Below are 20,350 nucleotides of genomic sequence, written 5' to 3' on the forward strand. Positions count from 1 at the left end.
TAAGGTTCTATCACAGCATAAAGTCTGGACATCAAATCAATTGTTCCAAACATCTTGAGCATCTCCACTGTTATACATGTGCCTAAGATTGTTTGACTCTACAGTATTTTGGTATTTAGTTCACAGTCAAGTCAGTACTTGAAATATTTCCAGGATAAGGATGACCATGAAATAAATGCCAAATATTGAGATAAGAGGAGACAAAATTACACTTAAATTAATCTGTCCAGTAAAGATAACTTTCAGGACCTGATATTTTAATCAAAAACATTTCGGTACCTAGAAGAAGGTACTTTGCATTGCAACAAACTTAAAGTTCTTCATGATTGTGAAGTTTATTCAATATTTTTATTAAAACAAAAAATATATATATATATACAGTACAGACCAAAAGTTTGGACACACCTTCTAATTAAAATGGGTTTTCTTTATTTTCATGACTATTTATAAGGCAAGAAATCCCACTTATTAACCTGACAGGGCACACCTATGAAGTGAAAACCATTTCAGGTGACTACCTCTTGAAGCTCATCAAGAAAATGCAGAGTGTGTGCAAAGCAGTAATCACAGCAAAAGGTTGCTACTTTGAAGAAACTAGAATATAAGGGGTATTTTCAGTTGTTTTACACTTTTTTGTTTAGTGCATATTTCCACATGTGTTATTCATAGTTTTGATGCCTTCAGTGTGAATCTACAATGTCAATAGTCATGAAAATAAAGGAAACTTATTGAATTAAAAGGTGTGTCCAAACTTTTGGTCTGTACTGTATATATATATCATCTTATGATTTCATTCCTACATCTGAACAACTTAAAAATATAGCATGACTGCAAAACTACAGAGACATGGCCATTGTCCTTTATTGGCAGGTCAACAAGCAGAGTATTAATTAAGGAATCAGCAGTGACCCATGGTAACTGAAACTGAACATTACACATCACTCCACACATACGGTATAAAGAATAATGTGCTGGCCTTTTGCAACTGGACTTATAGTGCAGACAAGTTTTATTCATCTCTAGAACAGTATCAAAAACTCTTCCAAAGCTACAACTGCAAGCTTAAATAGTCTCAGCTGTGAAGGACCGAACCATCTTTAATTCACAGGGGACGCCACCAATTTACAATTTCCACCTATATACATAAAATGCATTTTACCAAATAAGACACATTCCTATTTACTTTTTATGAATATTTTTGTGTTTTATCCTTCACTATAAACAGCATTATGACTCACTACAAAAAGAACACCACAAACAATTTCCCCCACTTTTCCATGGTTTTTCCCAGAGCATATAAAAGGTGTCTGGACCCATAGAGAACTATTTGTCCAAAAACCCTGGAGAGGACACAGAAAAGACAGGTGAGTCATTCTATCTTAACACCTCCACATAACTTTTCTGTCCACACTTAACAGATTCTACACAAACATTTGCTTAAGTTTTACTAAACATTAGCCCTTCTTTGTTCTGAGTAATAATTATCTTCCCCTCACAGGCAGCCACCTCACTCCACTGAGAAGTTGTGCGAAGCACAGAACAAAAAGCTACATGCTAATTATTAAAATACTCTAATATTCAATAAATAGTTAGAACTTCTTGTGCTATTGATGTGCTGACTATTTGAACTGTTGAGCATGTAACTTTCGGATAGCTATCTAGAAATTGTATCTAAAAAATGAAGCAGACTTGTAACTCCATAATCCCCTTCGTGGTGACAGTTTTAATTTGATAATTCCATCATGTCACATATGAGAGCAGCATGTTTGAGCAACTGTCTTGAAATGCCTCAACACTTGTCTTGTGCCTCCATTAGCTCAAATATAAATTAACCTAGCCTCCAAAGCCAATACATCAGCATCTAGGCTTTCCCAAACTGATGAAAGGAAAAGTGATTTTAGAACATCAACTTGTGAATTAGACAAAAAACATTCTTTAAATTGTTTCAAATTATTCTCCAGTTACCCTTGATCTTGGCTTAATTTGGCATAATAATAGCTCTAATGTTTGAACAAAGTTCAGTGCTCAAGTCTATAAAAGGAAGACATTTATACCTTGCATATAAATTTCCATTTCTATGCATTAGTTACTTTACAATATTTATGTGGCTTATCTGTGGCTGTGTAGTGATGGTAAAGTAGCTTCATTATTTCTCTTTGAAAAGAATAGGATATTAGTTCATTCTTATTGAAATGCTTTCAGGCAGGTCTCAAACTTGAAGGCTTTCGATGCAAGGGCTTATTAACGTGAACAAATTTAGCTGGAAGATTTGCATTTAATTCATATCTTCAAAAGTCAAAATGAAAATCCATAATTTAGGAGGTTTCATGCAGCTTAATTATTCTGGTAGTCATGGCAGCTTGTTTTTGCACTAGGGCAGATCTCACAGGCCTTGGGTTCAATTATAGGAAGAAATTAAATTTGAAAAATTTGCTCATTGCCTCAACCTGTGCCGTTTTGAGAACAAAAATAAATAACTAAAATTTAAAAAGTTTCTATTTTTTACTGTTTTTGATGGTTGAGCACAGGTACTTGAAAACATGTCCCCCCACCCCCCAAGAATTACTTACAGTTAAATAATTAAAGAAGACAATGGAGGTATGTTGAAATGGATGGGGATAAGTATGTAGAGTAATGAGTGACAGATGGGAATGAAGAAGATTGAAGTAGGATTCCACTTCAATCTTCTTCACATTAAACAAATAGCACTTGACCTGAATGGGGAGAAAAATGCACATTTTAGACAACTTAAATCTAAACTTTTGTTAAAATATTTCTGCATTTGTTGGCCACCGGCTGTCACTTAAAGCTCTGAGATTTTTTTTTCTTCAAATATATATATTTGTTGGAAGAAAACACGACTTCATAGCATAGCTTAAGCACAAGTGGAGCAGTGTAAATAAAATGCTCAGGAACATAGCAAAATACTGCAGGGATATTAATGATTTTTGCTGCAGATATTGATTTTACCAAAAGGGTGAGATGAATGAAAAAGTTTCATGTTTGACCAACAGATGGTAGCAGAAGGCTGAGAATAAAGAAAACACAGGAAGCACTTTGCAGTGAAAGGAGTATGGATTTCACATTTGTGTCATCTACACTGTTCATAGTTTCCAGAAATTTCTATTAATGTTAGTTTTAGTACGTTTCTTTAAAGCACTTATTATGTCCTGAGAATGTTTGTAAAGACTTACTCACTGTGAATCAGCCTTCTTACTTGAAACGGCAAGAGAGCTGCATTATTTATTTTGGAAATCATAAATAATGATCTTAATCTTCAAAGCAATGGATTCATCTTGTGACTGAATATATAATTGCTCAGACAAGATAATGATGCTGCAGCACCAAAGAAAGAAAGAAAAGTTGCTCTGTAAAGTGCATTATCATCTCTGCAGTCACACTGAACAGGTCTTGTTACATAACAAATTAGATTGATTTAATTACATAAACAGGAGCATTAGCATTTAGCTTCCAGCATCTCAAAGGCACTAATTTTGCTTTGTATGTGGAATTATCAACGTCTACGTTTTTGAAGCTGTAAAATGTGCCACATTTGATATTTTCTAATCTCATGCATTTCATGAAAGTTCTTGAGTACTCAAAGCAAAAGGGAATAATCTCAATGGAAGCTTAATCTGTATGGCTTTTGAGAACATTGACTCTTTTTTTTTTGCAGTACCCTGTTAATATCGTGTGAACAGGGTTTCAAAGCAGCAGGTGGTCTGAGAGCTGAGAGAGCCATAAACATTTCTTTCATTACACTGTCTTTGGATTACTGTAATTTTTTAAAGCTGTCTTAAGTTTGAGTTTTGTAGACTTCTTTTAAAAAAATAACAATGCAGTGAAATTATCATTGATGTAATGATTTCTGTTTTGCTTTAAGAGTTGCTTTTACTTTTTCCATCTAGAACTTACTGCTGCAACAGGAACAGATCATGACTGACAGTCACAGTCATCTGGCCTTTAACAGCTGCTGCATTCAAGCCATGAGGGCAGTCTGGTTCTTCCTTGGAAAAAAAAAATCAGATAAGAGCCAATTCTAATCAAACTCCTTACTGGCAGCTAACATACAGGAACACTTGATGGAGTATGCATTGACATCATATGTGCCCATGGCTTTGAGTCTTCAGCTGTCATGTTCTTTCTTGCTCCCCAATGCAGCTGGGAGCATGCTTGTTTGCTGAATATGCGACCCCAGTGCCAACTTCCATAAAATTAAACTGGCTTTTATTCAAGGCTGCTGCTGTGAAATGAGAGCTTGAAATCTGCCTTCACAGTAATCTCTTAAAACTGAGAACATTTTGCACGTTGGCGTTGTCAGAGTAGCTTCAGTTCCTTGAGAAAGTATTCAAAGGTCTAAAACTTTTTCACATTTGGCCACTTTACAACTACAAACTTCAAAAGATTTGATTTTGAATGTGCATGATAGACCAAACATAAATTAGAGTGTAATTAAGCAGAGGGGGAAATGATAACTTGTTTTATTTTGTTAATCCTCTAAAGTAGGTGTGGCATTCATTTGTATGCACACATCGTTTAAACATATGAGAATACCTGCCACTCTAAATACAGTGAAAGGTGGCTGGACTTGGGGGGCTGAATAAAAATGCATGCTACCCTTGTCAGATTTTTTTGTGTGGAAAAAATGTATAAGCCATATGCTTTACCATTCAGTCCACAATCATTTTAATTGGTCTATCACATGAAATCCAAGTAAAATAAATAGGAAATTATGACTTGGTAATTAGAAAATGTGAAAAAAATAAAAATAAATCAAAAACTGAATGTATCTGTCAAACCCCATATTCTGAACGAATGCACTCGCACATACTTAGGAATGAGACAGACATTATATATATATATATACTATCCTTTCCGTGTGTATCTTGTTGTTGTTCATTTTCTCTGTTGCATAATTGCCAGGTAGGTTATTGTGATGATTTGCACGTTGTGATTTTGCCCTTCCACACCCTCCCCCCCATCTCATGCACGATTACGTGATGGGTGACGTTTCACCATGCGGAGGAGGGCCCTGGGCAGGGACCACTTGGACCAACGAGAACTGAACACTGTTTCATTTCAGTGCAGAAACAACGGCGTTCAACGCGAGTGGACCAGGGCGCCGCGCAGAAGCCCATTGTCTGCTTCAAACAGGGCAACTACGGGAAACGGCTTTGACCAAAACAGCGGTGTGGGAGGAGTGTCCGAGTGGTAGGCACTGCGGGTTTGTAAAGACACAGAAAAAAAGAGGGGGGGCCCTGGACAAGATCTGGCCAATAACGGAAAATGAACCTCAGTCAAGTTGTGATAATATGAACCGCGTTTTGTTGCAGTTGGCGACCAACTATTGATGCTTCTGTGTTGATCGCTTCCCAGACCACCGCATCGCGCGAACTTCTTTTGTTCGCATCGCCTGAGTCCTAATTTCTAGCCTCCACATTTGTGTTGTCGCTGAAGAAGACTTAGCCGCTCCATTTTAAAAAAAGAGAAAACAACCAATAATGAATTTCCAGTCGAGCGTCCCAGTGTCCGGTATCTCGCAGCAATCTCAGCCAGCCATGCCCACTCCAGGGACGGTCCCGGCGCCCGTTCCCGTCCCGGTACCCCAGTCCATCCCGTCCCAGTTCGGATCCGGATCGTCTGCGAGCTCAGGGGCCGGTCAGTTCGGTTCGGGGACTGTTTCGGGTCAGGCTGCACAGTCCGGCCCGGCCGGCTCGCAGTTTGTTTTGTCCAACTCAGCAGCCATCAGAGCGGAGATCCACCGGTTCGAGTCCGTCCACCCGAACATCTACGCCATCTACGACCTGATCGAGCGCATCGACGACCTGGCTCTGCAGAACCAGATCAGAGAGCATGTCATCTCTATTGAAGGTGAGTAATTTCATAACCATTTAGTGGTTTCATTCATTAAAAAGAGGGGATGTTATTTAATTGAGGGATGGGGATAATGGGGGGCATTTCCTGTCTTTTATTCCCACTTGGTAACAATGTCATAGGCACAGCCCTAGTGTCAACAATCGCACTTGGAGGATGGGGGCGTAGCCGATCTCATGCTCCTTGTTCACGGATCGAACTGCACCCATGCACTGCAGTGTGAACAATAACAGAGCTCAGCTGCCTCACAGGAGGCACTGTGCAATCAGTCCTCTGAAAATGAGCTCTGCTGCCTAATGGGATTTGCTTTTGTTCTGACACTGACCTGTAATGAGAGGGAGATCTAGTTTGGCTAATAGAGGCAGATGCTGCCAAATATAAAAGCATGTGTTTCCTGAAAGTGACACACAGGAAAAACCCTTTCAAAACAGTAGAAGGGTAAAGAAAGATTGACAGTAGGGATTCTATCCATCCATTCTTCCTTCCTTGCCATGTTTGTCTCTAAACTCTCGCTTGACAATTTCTAAACTTTAATTTGAATCGCCTTTCTATTAATTGAGGTGTATGCTTCTGTCACTGTGATGCTGAAAATGAAACCCCACATCGTCTTTATCTTTCTAGTGGACAATTGAAGGATTTGACTGGGGCTGCATGATTTCAGGAACTTCTTAAAGGCAATAAATTGCAATACTGGTATTGATTACAATCAATCCTCATTTCACTGACATTTTTCTTCCTTTACCACTACACAATGCCTTTACATTCTCCTTCACTTTTTGCATCTCAGCCACTAAAGAAAAACACTCGGTGTGAATGTTTAGGCAAGTTGGAGCCCCTTCATCACCAAAGATTTCATAGATAGAAGAGTATGAATGCATGACACTTGAATTCCACCAAAATTTGCATCCTAACAATTTTTTGCAGTTGTAATAGTGTGATGACAAATGCGATTTGATTTCTTGTGCAGCACTAGTTTTGACTTGCATTTGCTTGTTGCTTTGTGAACACTTATAACTCCACCTGCATTGACACCTTAGGAAAATTAACCTCATTATCATGATGCTGCCACCACCATTTGGTGCTACTTTCAGAGAGTCTCTTATTTTGCTTGGCAAGCATAACTTTTAGAAGATGGCCATCCAACTTTGGAGAGTGACAGCAATATGTCAGCTGCAGTTGATGCACTGTCACTTGTAAGCTTCTTAAATTATAGTAGCAGTTGTCCTTTTTTGTCACCCTGCCTGTCATCCAGCTCTTTATCCAATCATTTCCTGTGAGTATGTTGTTAGTCGGAATTGGGCAACTATAGGTTTTAAAGAGTACTGTTGCCACTCAAAATATTTATTTAAAATCAAGAGTGAGCAAAAATACACCATAGTATCTGTTTGTCTGTAATTCATTGGCATTGGAATACATTTTAAGCACAATAAAATCTTTTCATTTTTCAGCAGGTACATTTTTCATTTAGTTTTTGTTCTTCCAACAGCCATACGTAAGAATAATGAATGCACATATCTCCATATCTAAGTAAGGTGAGTTAGTAAGCTGATGATGGTGTGTCAGCTTCTAGAAAAAGTTCCCCATTTCTCAGTGTGCTATTTTAACACTACCTGAAATAAATGTTGAAACCATATACTTATGTATACTGTATGCGTGAAAAGATAAATAACCTTTACCAAAGTTATTTCTGTTTCCTAAAAAGCTCGTTGTGGCCAAACACTTTTATTTTAGTTTCATCAGACCATTGGAAACAGCTCTAAAAATGAACGTATTTTTCTCTGAGTGCATTTGGGAATATGGCTGGATATTCCCATCCTCTTTATACTTGCATACAAATGTTTGAACAGATGAACATGACTTTTTCCGGCATCTGGACATTGCATCAACAGGACCACCGTTTTTTTCTTGATGCTTTGTCTAATTTTTTTTTCTGTAATGATATTGAAGGAATCTGGGACTTTAAGGTGTTGCTTTGAAATGAACTGGGATGTGTGTTTCCAATTAACTTAAATTTAGTAAATTATTCTATCCAAAGCATACAAAGCTAAGGGATTAATATGAGTTTATCAAAATTCTTTAAGTGCATTGTAATCTAATTGCATGTAAACTCATGAATTTGAGGAAAGTGAAAAAATTTTTTTTTTCTCATTATGCTGACATTTAGGAAACATTTAGGAGCAGTCCTTCAGTGTACCAGAAGCTTATTCCAAAATTTTGGTGCTCAAAAACAGAAGGCTGCTTCACTATGTTGTGTTTGTACTTTTTGTTGCGATACAGCCATGCAAACTGCACTTATTGAAACCAGGTCTCAGAGTGGAACTTTTCAGGAACATCCCTTATGGAGGGGTGACGTACTGTGCAGGTGTAAAGTGCACATCCACAGAACGCATGGCTGCAGGGTTTGTTCTACACAGGCACAGGCAGATAACACCAAAAACGATAGCGGATTGCATTGTGCTGTTGTGCTACCAGCCTTTAATTTAACAGAACTTCCAATACAGAATATATTTGTTAAATGAGCACTTGGTTATCAGAGATGTGTTGCTGTTTTTATTTAGAAAATGAAAACATTTTCTAAATGAAAATTTAGAAATTTTCATTTAGAAAAAATTTTCATTTAGAAAAATTTTTCATTTAGAAATTTGAAAAATAGCATCGCCGTATAATGCCCTGTCATGCCAGGGCATTATACGGCGCCGTGATTTTAGCATCTCGTCTCTTAGTGTTGCTGATAGACGAGATGCTAAAATCACGGCGCCGTATAATGCCCTGGCATGACAACTACAGCAGATTCAAGGTCTCTTGACAGTCCCATTTAAACATAGAAAGTTTCCCCCAATCAACATCTGAAAAAAGCAACAGTTTCCAGACATGATGAAAACAGGAGCTATTAATTTCCGGAAGCTAAGACAGAATTGACGGTAGGCCTGTCACGATAGCAAATTTTGCTGAGCGATTAATTGTCTCAAAAATTATTGCAATAAACGATAATATTGTTTGAAGATCTTTTTACACTGATGTAATGGAAATGACATAATAATCCATGTGATTTCCTGCCAAAGTTAGATACACTTTATTTTCAAAAGAACACTTAACACTTGAGCTGATAAACAAAATAAACAAAACAACCAAAAACAAAAATAAAATGGATTCTCAGTCTCTATTAATAAAAAATGTACTTGAATAAAAACTAAACAACATAAAGCCAAAGTGGAAATAAATACTGCATTCAACCAAAAGATTATGAAGTCTGTATATTATGTTGCCCTTCAGTAATAATTAGATTTAAAAAGAGAAAATGGGCACATCGACTACCTGATGCAATAGTTCACACTACATGATTTTTTGCTGCTATTTTTCCCCTTACAACAATCTTAAAACGTTGGTCTTTCTAAGAGTGTGTGGTGTGTTATGGTAGATGTTGTTGCCGGTCTGATCCAAATCAGGGGTTTTCCCCAACTGGGATCTTAACGCTTCCTGTTGAATGTGACAGGCAGCCAATCAGAAAGCTCGGATTCTCCTCCGCACTTTCTGAGGGGAAGTTACGTCGGGGAATCCCAAACAGCTGACACGGCGCAACCCGAAGTCCAGCGGACATTGGAGATGATATGTGGAAACAACATTAATGTTTATTCAACATGCAAAGAATATAGAAATGACAAGGGGAGGAGTTGGCGCGAAATTGCTACCGCAGTTGGTAAACCCGGTAACTTTTCAGCTGTTCTTCGTTAACGTGATGTAAATATGTTCTAATGATTTTCATTCAGTCAGGACTTTACGCTGACACTAGCAACATGCATTGCAGGTAGATTGTTATAAAGCATTGATTAATGCCTGGTTTTAAAATTAGTTAACTGGACTTGTAGCCATTATTTTGTGCCCATTGTTGGACACCACACGGCAGGACCGAACCCGATCGAACCGTTATACCTAGGATTTCTGTCGGCTAATGTGTGGTCTGTCAGGTTTTGAAAATGGGCCGACAATCGGCTGGCAGCTCTAAGATCATGTCGTGTGCGCTGAGCTTTACACTAAGGAAATGAGGAAGGGAGGAGTCAGTGGAAAGCACCGGAGTTGAGCCCTTTTTCATTCAGTCTCATTAGCTGAAAGAGAAAAAGGTCGGAAGAGACGATAATGCCGATAATTAAAATGACGTCGATAGCTTTAATTTATCGTACGATTAATCGATTTATCGTTTATCACGACAGGCCTAATTGACGGTATAATGTATTTTCTGTGTCGGAGGTTTTCAAAGTGTGGGAGAGCTTGTCCCCTTTTTTACATTTTTTACTTTTTACATTTATTTATTCATTTTGTTAAAATTTTTTGGCACTTTTTTTGTTTTGTTTCCTTTTATTTATCAAAGTTTCTTTAAGGAGGTTTACATTTTCCAGTGATGCTTTTGTTGCTATGGGAGCATTGGTATCAACATCTAATTTAAAAACGAAATTATCCATTAAATTGCTGAGAGAAGGCTATAGGGGCTTGTTACAGATGAAGAGAGAGCCTGGATGAATTCGTCAGCAGTGGTTTCTGTGATGTAAACCATAGAAAATGGGATTCACCCGTCACCACCACCCTTAGGGCTTTATTGATTAGTATTTAAATGCTCTGGCTCTCACAGTTTGACAGATTTAACATTTACACAATGATCCAATTTAATTTTGACATTATGACTAAGTGAATGCACTGTACAAGTTATAACAGTTGAGGCAAAAAAATGCAGTCTTATGTGGAAAAATGATGCATCATAATGAGTGCTTTTATAAAGTGACTTGTTTAAACATGATAGCCTATATAGACCACCTAGTATAATAGTCACCACAGCCATACAAAAAGCTGGATATTTTATGTAATGGAAGGAAAATTATATTAAGAGAGTTATGTGAATTTTGTTAAAATTTTAAAAAATAAAGGATTTTCTTTTGGTTTTGATGTGCTTTTTTTTGAATGGTTGCATTTTTTTCTTTACAATAAAGGCATGCCTTTAATCTTTGTGTTGATGGGACAGCACTGGAACCTTTTATCTCCCTGATGTGCTTTAAACATAAAGGTCATGTTATTCTTCCTCTCTTTATCTTGTCTTTACTGCCTTGAAAAGGAGCACAATCCCTGCCTAATAACAAACAGTAAAATTGATTCTCTATAAGTGCTTAGAATGCCTTCACAGGATAAGTTTAGGTGGCTGAACTTAACTTTTGTTGTTGATTTGTTTTCCTTCAGGCTTATGTGTTTTCTTCTGTTGAGAATTTGTGCGTTCTCATAGAAAACACTCCACGTGTTTGCTGCTGGGTATCTGTCCAAAGAACATCATTCCAAAAGCTCTGCTTCTCCTCCAAGTCCTGGACTTAATCTGTTTTCTCTCTGACAAACTTCAGTCTGACCTTTGATTTTCTTAGAGAGCAAAGTTTTCTTTCTTGCACACCTCTTAAAAAGGTTAAGCTTGTGGAGTCTCATTCTGATTGTACAGAGTTTCAGATAAAAAGTAGCAAGAACTGTCAGTTCTATTTTGACATTTTACAGTTTTGGAGACTCTTTTTGCATATTGATGTCTGCTCTTATAATGAACATTCTTGGACATCCAAACCTAATCATGTTCTAGGTTATTAAAAATTTTTAGACTTTTTTTTCTGCATCGTGTTATGGCTGATTTGAAATTCTTATGAGACATCTTTAAACCCACTAGATTCATAAGCTGGTACAGTATTCTTTCTGAAAGCCTCTGACAGCATTTTTTAAAAAATCTTATTGTGATGTTCACTCTTACACACCAAACGTAAGATATGAGATCCAAACAGGAAAAACTGTCTTCAAAATCCTGGGTAATGCTATTCTCATCATGTACACCTGATGTGAAATTTTAGCAATTTTAAAAGAAATAAAATTTAACAGAAATTTTAAATATTTTCTTTAGTTTTATTTATTTACTTATATTACCAGAAATGCTCAGCATTGTTCAAATTGATTTTAACAGTCCATACGTCCAAATGTACTAGAAAAATATACAGGCTTTTATAAAGCATGGTAAGACAATCAGGATTTTTATATCCTTTTGATAAAACACACCTGTAGCTGGAGGTAAAAAGTCTGCGCCTTTTCATCACTTGAAACAAGATGAGGTTCTCCTATTGATTCGTACTTTGAGATCCTTTGAAGAGCAGCAAGAACCGACTTTGACTGACTTGTCTTCACCTGCGCTGTATAGAGCCGCAGATCTACGCTTCTCAATCTTGCATCATTGCTGAGTCTGTTGCTAAGAAACCAGTGGCTCATGCATTTAGCTGGAGAAAGAGTGAATAGAAATTACAGCCCCCTACAAAATGAATTCCCATCGCTATGAAGGTCTCCCTCTTGTTTTGTTGATTAATAAAACCTTGCTTTTATATGGTGGTGACACAACGGCCCTGTTCTTTTTTGCCTTGTGATGAACATTTTTCTGTAGTGACTGACATTTGGGGTGCTGTTTGTTTCTGTGAACCGTTTTCAATACGCAGTTGGCAAATGATATGTAGGAACAGGTGGCTTTTTAATTTTTTAAAATTTTTTAGTGCTCCACTGCTTTTATTAAAAGCGGTGTTCTTTTAAATGAGGGTGATTAAATCTGAGAGACGGGAGAAGCATTACATTCCTGTTGAGCTGTAAGAATCACCTTGTCAAAATGTAGGAGTGAATTGGTTAAAAAAAAAGTTACAAATCTATTCCAGTAGACTTTGACTAAATATGGCTGAAATCTTTAGGTCATAGCTCAAAGATTTCTCCACAATACACTTTAAAAGGTGTTTATATGAAATATTTTGCATATTAAGCTCTGTGACCTACATATTTAGAAAGGATCATTCTAAGAATGCTACAAAATATGCTAATATAGAAATCAGTTTGTCCTCAATTAGTACATTTGTTAAAATCAGGTATAACAGTTTTTTTTAACAGTATTACCAAAAGTCTGTTTGTCATGTCAGAAGAATTGCAAACATTAATTAATTCATGACTTGGAAAGGTCCCAGAATTCAATCTCAATCTCTTTGTTTAGAGCTCCAGCTAAACTGACTCTAAACTTATCAGGCTTTAATTTTGTTCTACCTTGAGCTGAGAAGCAGATTGGATGAATGTGTGAGGGACAAAATCACTGAGGCATGGAGACAGCTGCACAGATGTTATCTGTAATATAATTTTGGATATATAAAAGATATTGAAGTTAATATAGAAGACAGTGCTATTAAAAAAGACAGCACTCTGAGAATATTGTGCTTTGTGCTGGTCTCAAGGAATTATAACCATGTTACAACTGCAAATTTCATTGTGTTTTATTACTACTTTATATGATGGACCATATGGAAAAAAATCTTAAAATATAGTTTACAATTGTGTTCAGCCATCCTTTGTATAATCACATTTTGCTGAAATTCTAACTGCAAGCCTTTAGGAGAATATCGACCGGTTTTGGTTGGTAATTCTTTTTGCCCATTCTTGTTTGCAAAATAGCTCACCTTTGGTCTGGCTGGATGAAGAGAGAGCATTTGTAAACACACATTCTGGCCACATGTTTGTGCTTGGTTTTAGATCTGGATCTAGTGACATTCTACCACTTGCATATGATTTGATCTAAACCATAATGTTTGACATCTGGATGTATGTTTAGTGACCTTATAGTTCTGGAAGAGGACAAGGACATTAAACGTACATCCCTCCTGCCCTATATTGAGCCCCATCTTTCTCCCCTTCGACTCTGATCACTTTTCCTGTGTCTGCTAAAGAAAAACTCCCCCACATGTTGATGGCTCTGTCATCAACATGTTTCACAGTGAGGGTAATGCATATGGTCCAGTTTCTGTCACACTCTGTTTTGTTTGTAGACCAAAAGGTCCAGCCTATATTTCATCTGACTAGACCACTTTCCCCCTGTCTGTGTCCCCTACATGGCTTGTAACCAACTACAAATGGGAATTTTGTCTTTCTTTTAACAAAGCCCTTCTTCCTGCCACTCTTCCATAAAGGTCAGATTTGTGGAGTGCAGTACTAATTGTTGTCCTGCCAACAGATTCTCCCAACTGTGCTGTGAATTTCTTCCAAAGAGTTACCAAGTGCCACTTAGCTGCTTTGGTGGTTAATGCTCCCCTTGCCTGGCCTATCAGTTTACATGGAGGTCTGTGCCTTAATTTTTATTTTCAGTTCATGGGTTGAACAGAGCTCTGTGAGATGGTCAAAAGACAAACCTAACCTTGTTTTGGACTTCTACACAGCTTTATGCCTGACCTGTCTCATGAGTTTGTTGCTCTTTGTGAGGCTCTTTTTTCCACATGTACAGTTGCATGATTGACACCACTAAGACTTTCCTGCTGGCTCTGATTATTTCTGACTGGCCACAGTATTTTATCTGCATATGGCAGTAGGACCACAAGGAGAAGACAGAGAAGCAAATTTATTTCACATTTTACCTGTCTCATACTGTAGGACATAGTGACAGTTTTAACAGATATCTAAAAAAACTCAAACTTTTTTAATAAAAGTTACCTGCTTGCAGCTTTAATGATATTAGAGAAAGTGTGGACTGAACACAAATCTGAAAAATAAACATTTTTCAGATATTTATGAAAAGATTTTCAAAACCATGTCATTTCTCCTTCCCAAGGCACTGTAGCTTCTGGATATCAGCTGATGTGTTTATCTGGGAAAGTATTTAATGTAGTTGCTGTCTGCACAGCGTGTGTTGAAGGGCAGGTGTTGTTCAGATAAGACTTGGATGAGTAAAGCTTTGATTCCTCCCCGCTTTTTTAGCCTAAAGGTAATACTGTGCATTCTTAGCTGCATGTTGTGATCTAAAGACACAGACATGTGGGTATTTCTTGGGATTTATTGTTTTATTGTGGTAATATTATTCTGCATCTTATAACTTCATTTTATAAAACTGCTAAAGCTAAAACTCCCAGTCACATTTCATGACAGCAGGACCAATGTTAGAGCAAAGGCAGTCACCCAAATCCACAGCCACTCAAGAGGAGTGCTTAGGATTTCCAGAAAGAACCAATAGGTTTGCACAATAGGACATTGTGCGTATGACTGGCAAAATGGATGACACAAAGAGATACAAGAAGCTTAAAGACTGAAGCTTCTGAGCTCTCTGTTGTGTGGTACCTAGGCAGCTCCCTGGTACAAACTGCATCTTGTTTGAGTGAAGGACCATCTGTACTCTTTTGCTAATAACAAAGAGAGAATGAAAAAAAATAACAATTATTGATAACATATTCATTTTCTTAGGAACACAAACATTAATTAACTATGTAAACTGAGGTGAGTCAGATTTTGCAGTTGTAAAATTTTGGCTTGTCTGTGGTTGTGTGGTTTGAATTTTATCTCATGAACAAGCTGTAGGCTATGTCAGGAGAAAGGCCACTGCTCTGTCTGAAGAGCAGTGGCTATAATGTGCTCAATATATTTTTTAATTCTATATGAGTTTGTGAAGCATTTCTAGATTTAGAAATGTCAGTCAACACCACCAGCTGTGTCTTTTACAAGTCATGTCGGTGTAAATTGCTGTTAATGTGGAATGTTGGTGTTTATAGAGGAGCTCTGTAAGTATTTACTTGTTGTAGCTCTGGTGCCTAAAAAAAGCCTTATGTAAATACATCTGTGAAGTATGGAAACGACTCAAACTAGGCATAATCTTTTCTCTCTCTCTCGCTCTCTCTCCCCCCCCTTAAGTCACATAAACAGCACAAATCAAACAGTACATGAAGATAAATATTTGTCTTTGGGATTTAATTAATCGACATTTAAATGACAAATATTTTATGTCCAAGCCACAAGAGCCATGTGTGTGGCACACAAACGTGGACTCTGATCCCTCTTGTAATGTTAGTTAATCAATCCAGTCAAATGATTATTCCAAATAGCAATTAGCATAGTTTTTATTAATGCCTGACACTGTAACCACAATACAGCTTTGGGCCTCATTTTGCTAATCAGAAGTTTTATTTTAAATGGAAATATATTTTTCTTAATTAGATGTTGATCATCTTTTGTCTGCTAAGAAACCATAAATCTTGGTGGTGCATAGGTCAGCTTTAGTCCTTGCAAATCAGCCTGCTGTTGCAAAGCTTTCGTTTTGCATTCTCAGTTTTAATAATAGAATAAATATAAATGGTGAATATTTGGGTTCCAGTTATTCACATGTTCCAGTCAATTTCCAGCGTAGAGTTATATACAATGGAACAATGTCAATTCATCCATAATTTTAATATATTTTGTTTTCAGCGATGCAAACTGAATTTCCTATTCTATTCTAACTTTCCTCAGATTTTTTTTTTTGGCTCAAGCTCCTGTTTTGGTCATTTCAGTGCTGTTCCATTGTAGATGTAGTGTAGATTTAAAGATGGTTACATGTGAACTAGTTTAAAAAAACATTTTTCTGTTCCCCAGCTTAAAAAAAAATCTATGTTTTCATTGGATTTATTTCAAACACATTGTAACACTTATACTGCTCCCAGTAGGTTATCATGACATCAACATCAATTACATACATTTTCAAAAGAAGATTCTGAGCACAGGTAAAGCAGTGCAACAATGTGGTATTACTGAAAAAAAATTCTCTGGGAGGCATTTGCAGTTTTGGATTTGTAGTTTATTTACTTTAGCACCTTACCATCTCTTACCATCTCTTTGTCTTTTAAAACATTTCTGTGTTTTAAAAGACGTAAGATGCCAAGTATTTTACAGGCACGGGAACCTTGAGCACATGGTACTTAAACAATTTGCAAACCTTCGCAGTCCAATAAGTCCCATGCAATTATTGTATTGCATACAACAATGTACATCTTTTCTTGTCATACACAGTCTTTAGCTTTTGGTGTCTTATTGTTTTCTAGTCCTGAGTAATGCTGTCTTGTTTTAACTGCATGCAATCTCCCGGACTTGTAAGTACATCCCTCTACAACTGTTTACCTCAATTATTTGTTTATAAACTAAAAATAGAGGGAGGAAGAACAGAGCCAATATAAAATCTGAGATGAATGATCCTTTGGATTGTGCATCAACTGTAATATAAACATTTTGTTCAACACCAAGTTTGGGAGGAACTAACTACCCAAATCTCCTTTTTAAAATATGTTAATCTGCTAAGTTATTCATGTATTGACTCAATATGCTGGTTCATTAAGTTCGGTTTAGGGACCTTTCATTTGCTTCAAATGTACAGAAATGCAATTGTTCTAAAAAAACAAGAAAAACCCATACCTCTAAAAATAAGTGCATAGAATCATTTGAACTTACAAAAATAACCAGTTTTCAAATGTTCTAGAATAAATTATATAGTTTGTAGGACTTGTTTAACAAATATCTTAAATTATAACAAACCTCTTTGGCTTTAAAAGAAAGGCATTAATAAATTATTGATAACTCAAGGCGCCTACAGAGCATATCCTAAAAAACCCCACCAATGATGTAATTTTAATTCATTTCTATAAACCATTGAATGAGTGTTATTTGTGGGGCCTAAAATGAGAACCCTCCAATTTGGCTAAGATTACACGTGTTCAATCAACCCTCACTACTGTATCGGTGCATGCATGAGTAATGGGGAAAAAGCTACCATTAATTGAGCTCTGATAACATAATTCACCATGGCAACAGGTGAATAACACATAGTAACTCCATTTTAATGCATCAGAGCAAGTGATCTGAATATTTGTCCAAGACTTTCATTAAATGCACGTTTTCAGCTCTATCTTGATGGGGACAAAGTGCAAGTGACAGCAACTGAAATATGAATCTAACATGACACAGTTTACACAAGTCATATTCTGAGTTAATGAATGGTCGCTTTGAGGATTTGCAGTTAACAAGGTGTTTTTATTTTTAAACATCTGTTTCAAATGAGAACACCTCAGCTGAGAGGGTTTTAGTTCATTGGGAGTAAATATTTAACATGAACTCTCAACTGACACCAAGACTGCATATAAACACAATAAATTATTCTCTTGTTCTTCCACTACATTTCACAATTTAGATCCTTAAGAATTAGTGAGATCAGTTGCAACATGAGTGATCTTTCACTTATGAATGCCCAGGCTTATTTGAACAGTTATTTGTGCAATGATTTATATAAAAACCTTCTACAAAATGTTTTGAGAGCCAAAACATAGTATACTTTAGACATATGATGGACACTTTAAAGGGTTATGTTGAAAGTCTTTGAAAGTCTTGCCATCTCTTATATTTAATTGTTGTTTTCACAGCACTTTCAATGTAGATTTTTGGTTGTGTGTTCAGACACTGTATGTAACTTGGCATCATAAATAAAACAGATTGATAAGATGATTTAACCTCTGAAAGACTTTGAGAAATAGATTTTTGGTGTGATGAGATCTTACACAGATGTTGGCAGTTATAGGGGTTTACAAAATCAAAGAGATGTGGACACATCTGGACATTCTTCTATTGCTTTCACTGTTTGTCTCTGAATGGTGCTCTGAAAAATTATAGGGCACTGTGAGGGGCTAGGATTTGCCTATAAGATTGCATCATAAGGTTCAACAGCAAGGGGAAGTAATTATTTTTGTAAAGTTAAAGAGAGAGGGCACTTGTATAAACGTCTGATAAATGGTTTGTTAAATTTGCATTCTCGCTATTATAAAATGTACTAACTACTGTAGTTCACAATTACTTAGGGTGCCCATAAAGATGAGGTTATCCATATTGGAGTGTGTTAATTTGTAAAAGATAGCAAATGATTTTAGATTAACTTTAACACAGATATGTATCTTTTAATTTTTATTTTTGTATGTCTTACTGATGTCACCTCATGATATATATGTATATCTTTATATGCTCTGAGAACAACACCACCATAAAATCAGGTGCACTTGGTCAGCTCCAGTTGTTGCTGATATTTTACAATGTCCACCTCTTTAGTACTGAATATTTTTTTTCAAAGTATTTACTGTAATCTATAAAGTAGTGAAACTGAGAGCAAGAAGATTTTCTCAGTTTTACAATTTTTCATCTTGGGTTTTTGCAAAGCTTTGACTTGCCATTGATAATTTAAACCATTTTGATTTCTCTTTAAAGCCAATCAGAAAATGTAAAAACATCAAAGGAAATATTTTTTCCTGCTGTGTATTTATACAAAAGCGGAGAGGTAACATCAAGTCGCTGTGAAAGGGCAGTCACTATAAAACCGTGCTTTACTCTTTTACTACCAAGTGATAATCGATCTGATAAACTGGGGTTAACATCTTACACTAGAGTTTTGCTAGGTAAATGTAGTTGGTGTTAGACAGCAGTCTTGATTTATATTCTCAGAGAATATAACAGACAGATCCTCATCAGATAACACATGACTGTTCACGCATGCCTCCCTCTGTTTTTGCATTTTCTTCCAGAGAGCTTCAGACTGCTCATTGCAGCTCTATTGAAATTCATTTTACCAGTGCATGTTGACTCCTGACCGCAGGTCAGCAGAGATGAGCTGAACTGCTGAGCTGTAAACAGAGACACCATCTGAGGGCCCGGGCAGGTCTTCAGGGTCAGAGTGCAGTCTCTGCATCGGCCCCGCTGTCTTCGCTCGACTGCAACAACACAACATTGGCTCATTGAATGTGACGCTGTCCTCCACTGCAGAATGTCCTCCATTGTGCCACTTAACAAAGGCCCCCTCTCTCCTGTTGATGGATGTCTAATTTTTTTTCTAATGTTCTAAATGCAGAAGAGCAGGGAAAAGGCGGTCGGGAAAATTTAGAGCATACTCATTCTTATCTCTCATATGAATAAAGTAGAGGACTTTCTCTCTCACTCTTTTGTCATATTTGGGTTAGGGTTGTAAGTCCTGATCTAAACTTGGGTTGAAGGGGATTGCCAATGAAATGCTGGTTGGGCTTTTTTTAATGCCCTTTTGTTAAAGAAAATGTAAACAATTAATCCAATTTAAAGGGAAGAAGAAAAATGACACCAACAGTATTCCTTGTGGTCTTAAGATGACAATTTTCTCCTGGGTGTTGGAAAAATTAGAGGTCATCTCTGGCCATTTGATCAAATAGTTGAGAGTAATTTGGTTGGTTAGTTGACCAGTAGTCCTTGATCTGCAAAAGAAGAGATCACATTATCTTTACCAAACTGTGCAGCCATCAGAAAGACTTAGATTGTAACTAGGATTGATTAATTGTCTGGTTGATAGAGATAAATATATTTTTAGATGTACACCAATCATAATCTTGTGGCCGATTTCCCGTTTTTGTTGTAAAGTTTTGACCTGTCAACACAAATGTAAGGTGATTGTGATTTCTCTTCTTTAACTATAATATTAGAAAATACAAGAAAATAATTCAAAAATATTTTTATAAAAGTATCAAGTAATATTGATTTCAAATGTACTGAACTGGGATTATGCTGCTGCTATTTGTACAGCAAACAGCAAGCTGAATCTTGTCTGATTCAAATGATTAATGGTTACTAATATGAATACTGATGCCATTTTTTATATTTT

General features: G+C 36.7%; 1 protein-coding gene across 1 annotated transcript in view; it reads left to right on the plus strand.

Moving 5' to 3' along the window:
- Nucleotides 1–5,037: 5,037 nt before the first annotated feature.
- Nucleotides 5,038–20,350, plus strand: part of agap3 (ArfGAP with GTPase domain, ankyrin repeat and PH domain 3) — a 148,192-nt gene continuing 132,879 nt past the window's right edge. Inside the window, exon 1 of the mRNA XM_032566157.1 lies at nucleotides 5,038–5,871. Coding sequence (XP_032422048.1) covers nucleotides 5,502–5,871 — 370 coding nt within the window. The 5' untranslated portion in view covers nucleotides 5,038–5,501. The remainder of the gene's footprint in view (nucleotides 5,872–20,350) is intronic.

Source organism: Xiphophorus hellerii, chromosome 6 (genome assembly GCF_003331165.1).
Source record: "Xiphophorus hellerii strain 12219 chromosome 6, Xiphophorus_hellerii-4.1, whole genome shotgun sequence".
NCBI lineage: Eukaryota > Metazoa > Chordata > Actinopteri > Cyprinodontiformes > Poeciliidae > Xiphophorus > Xiphophorus hellerii.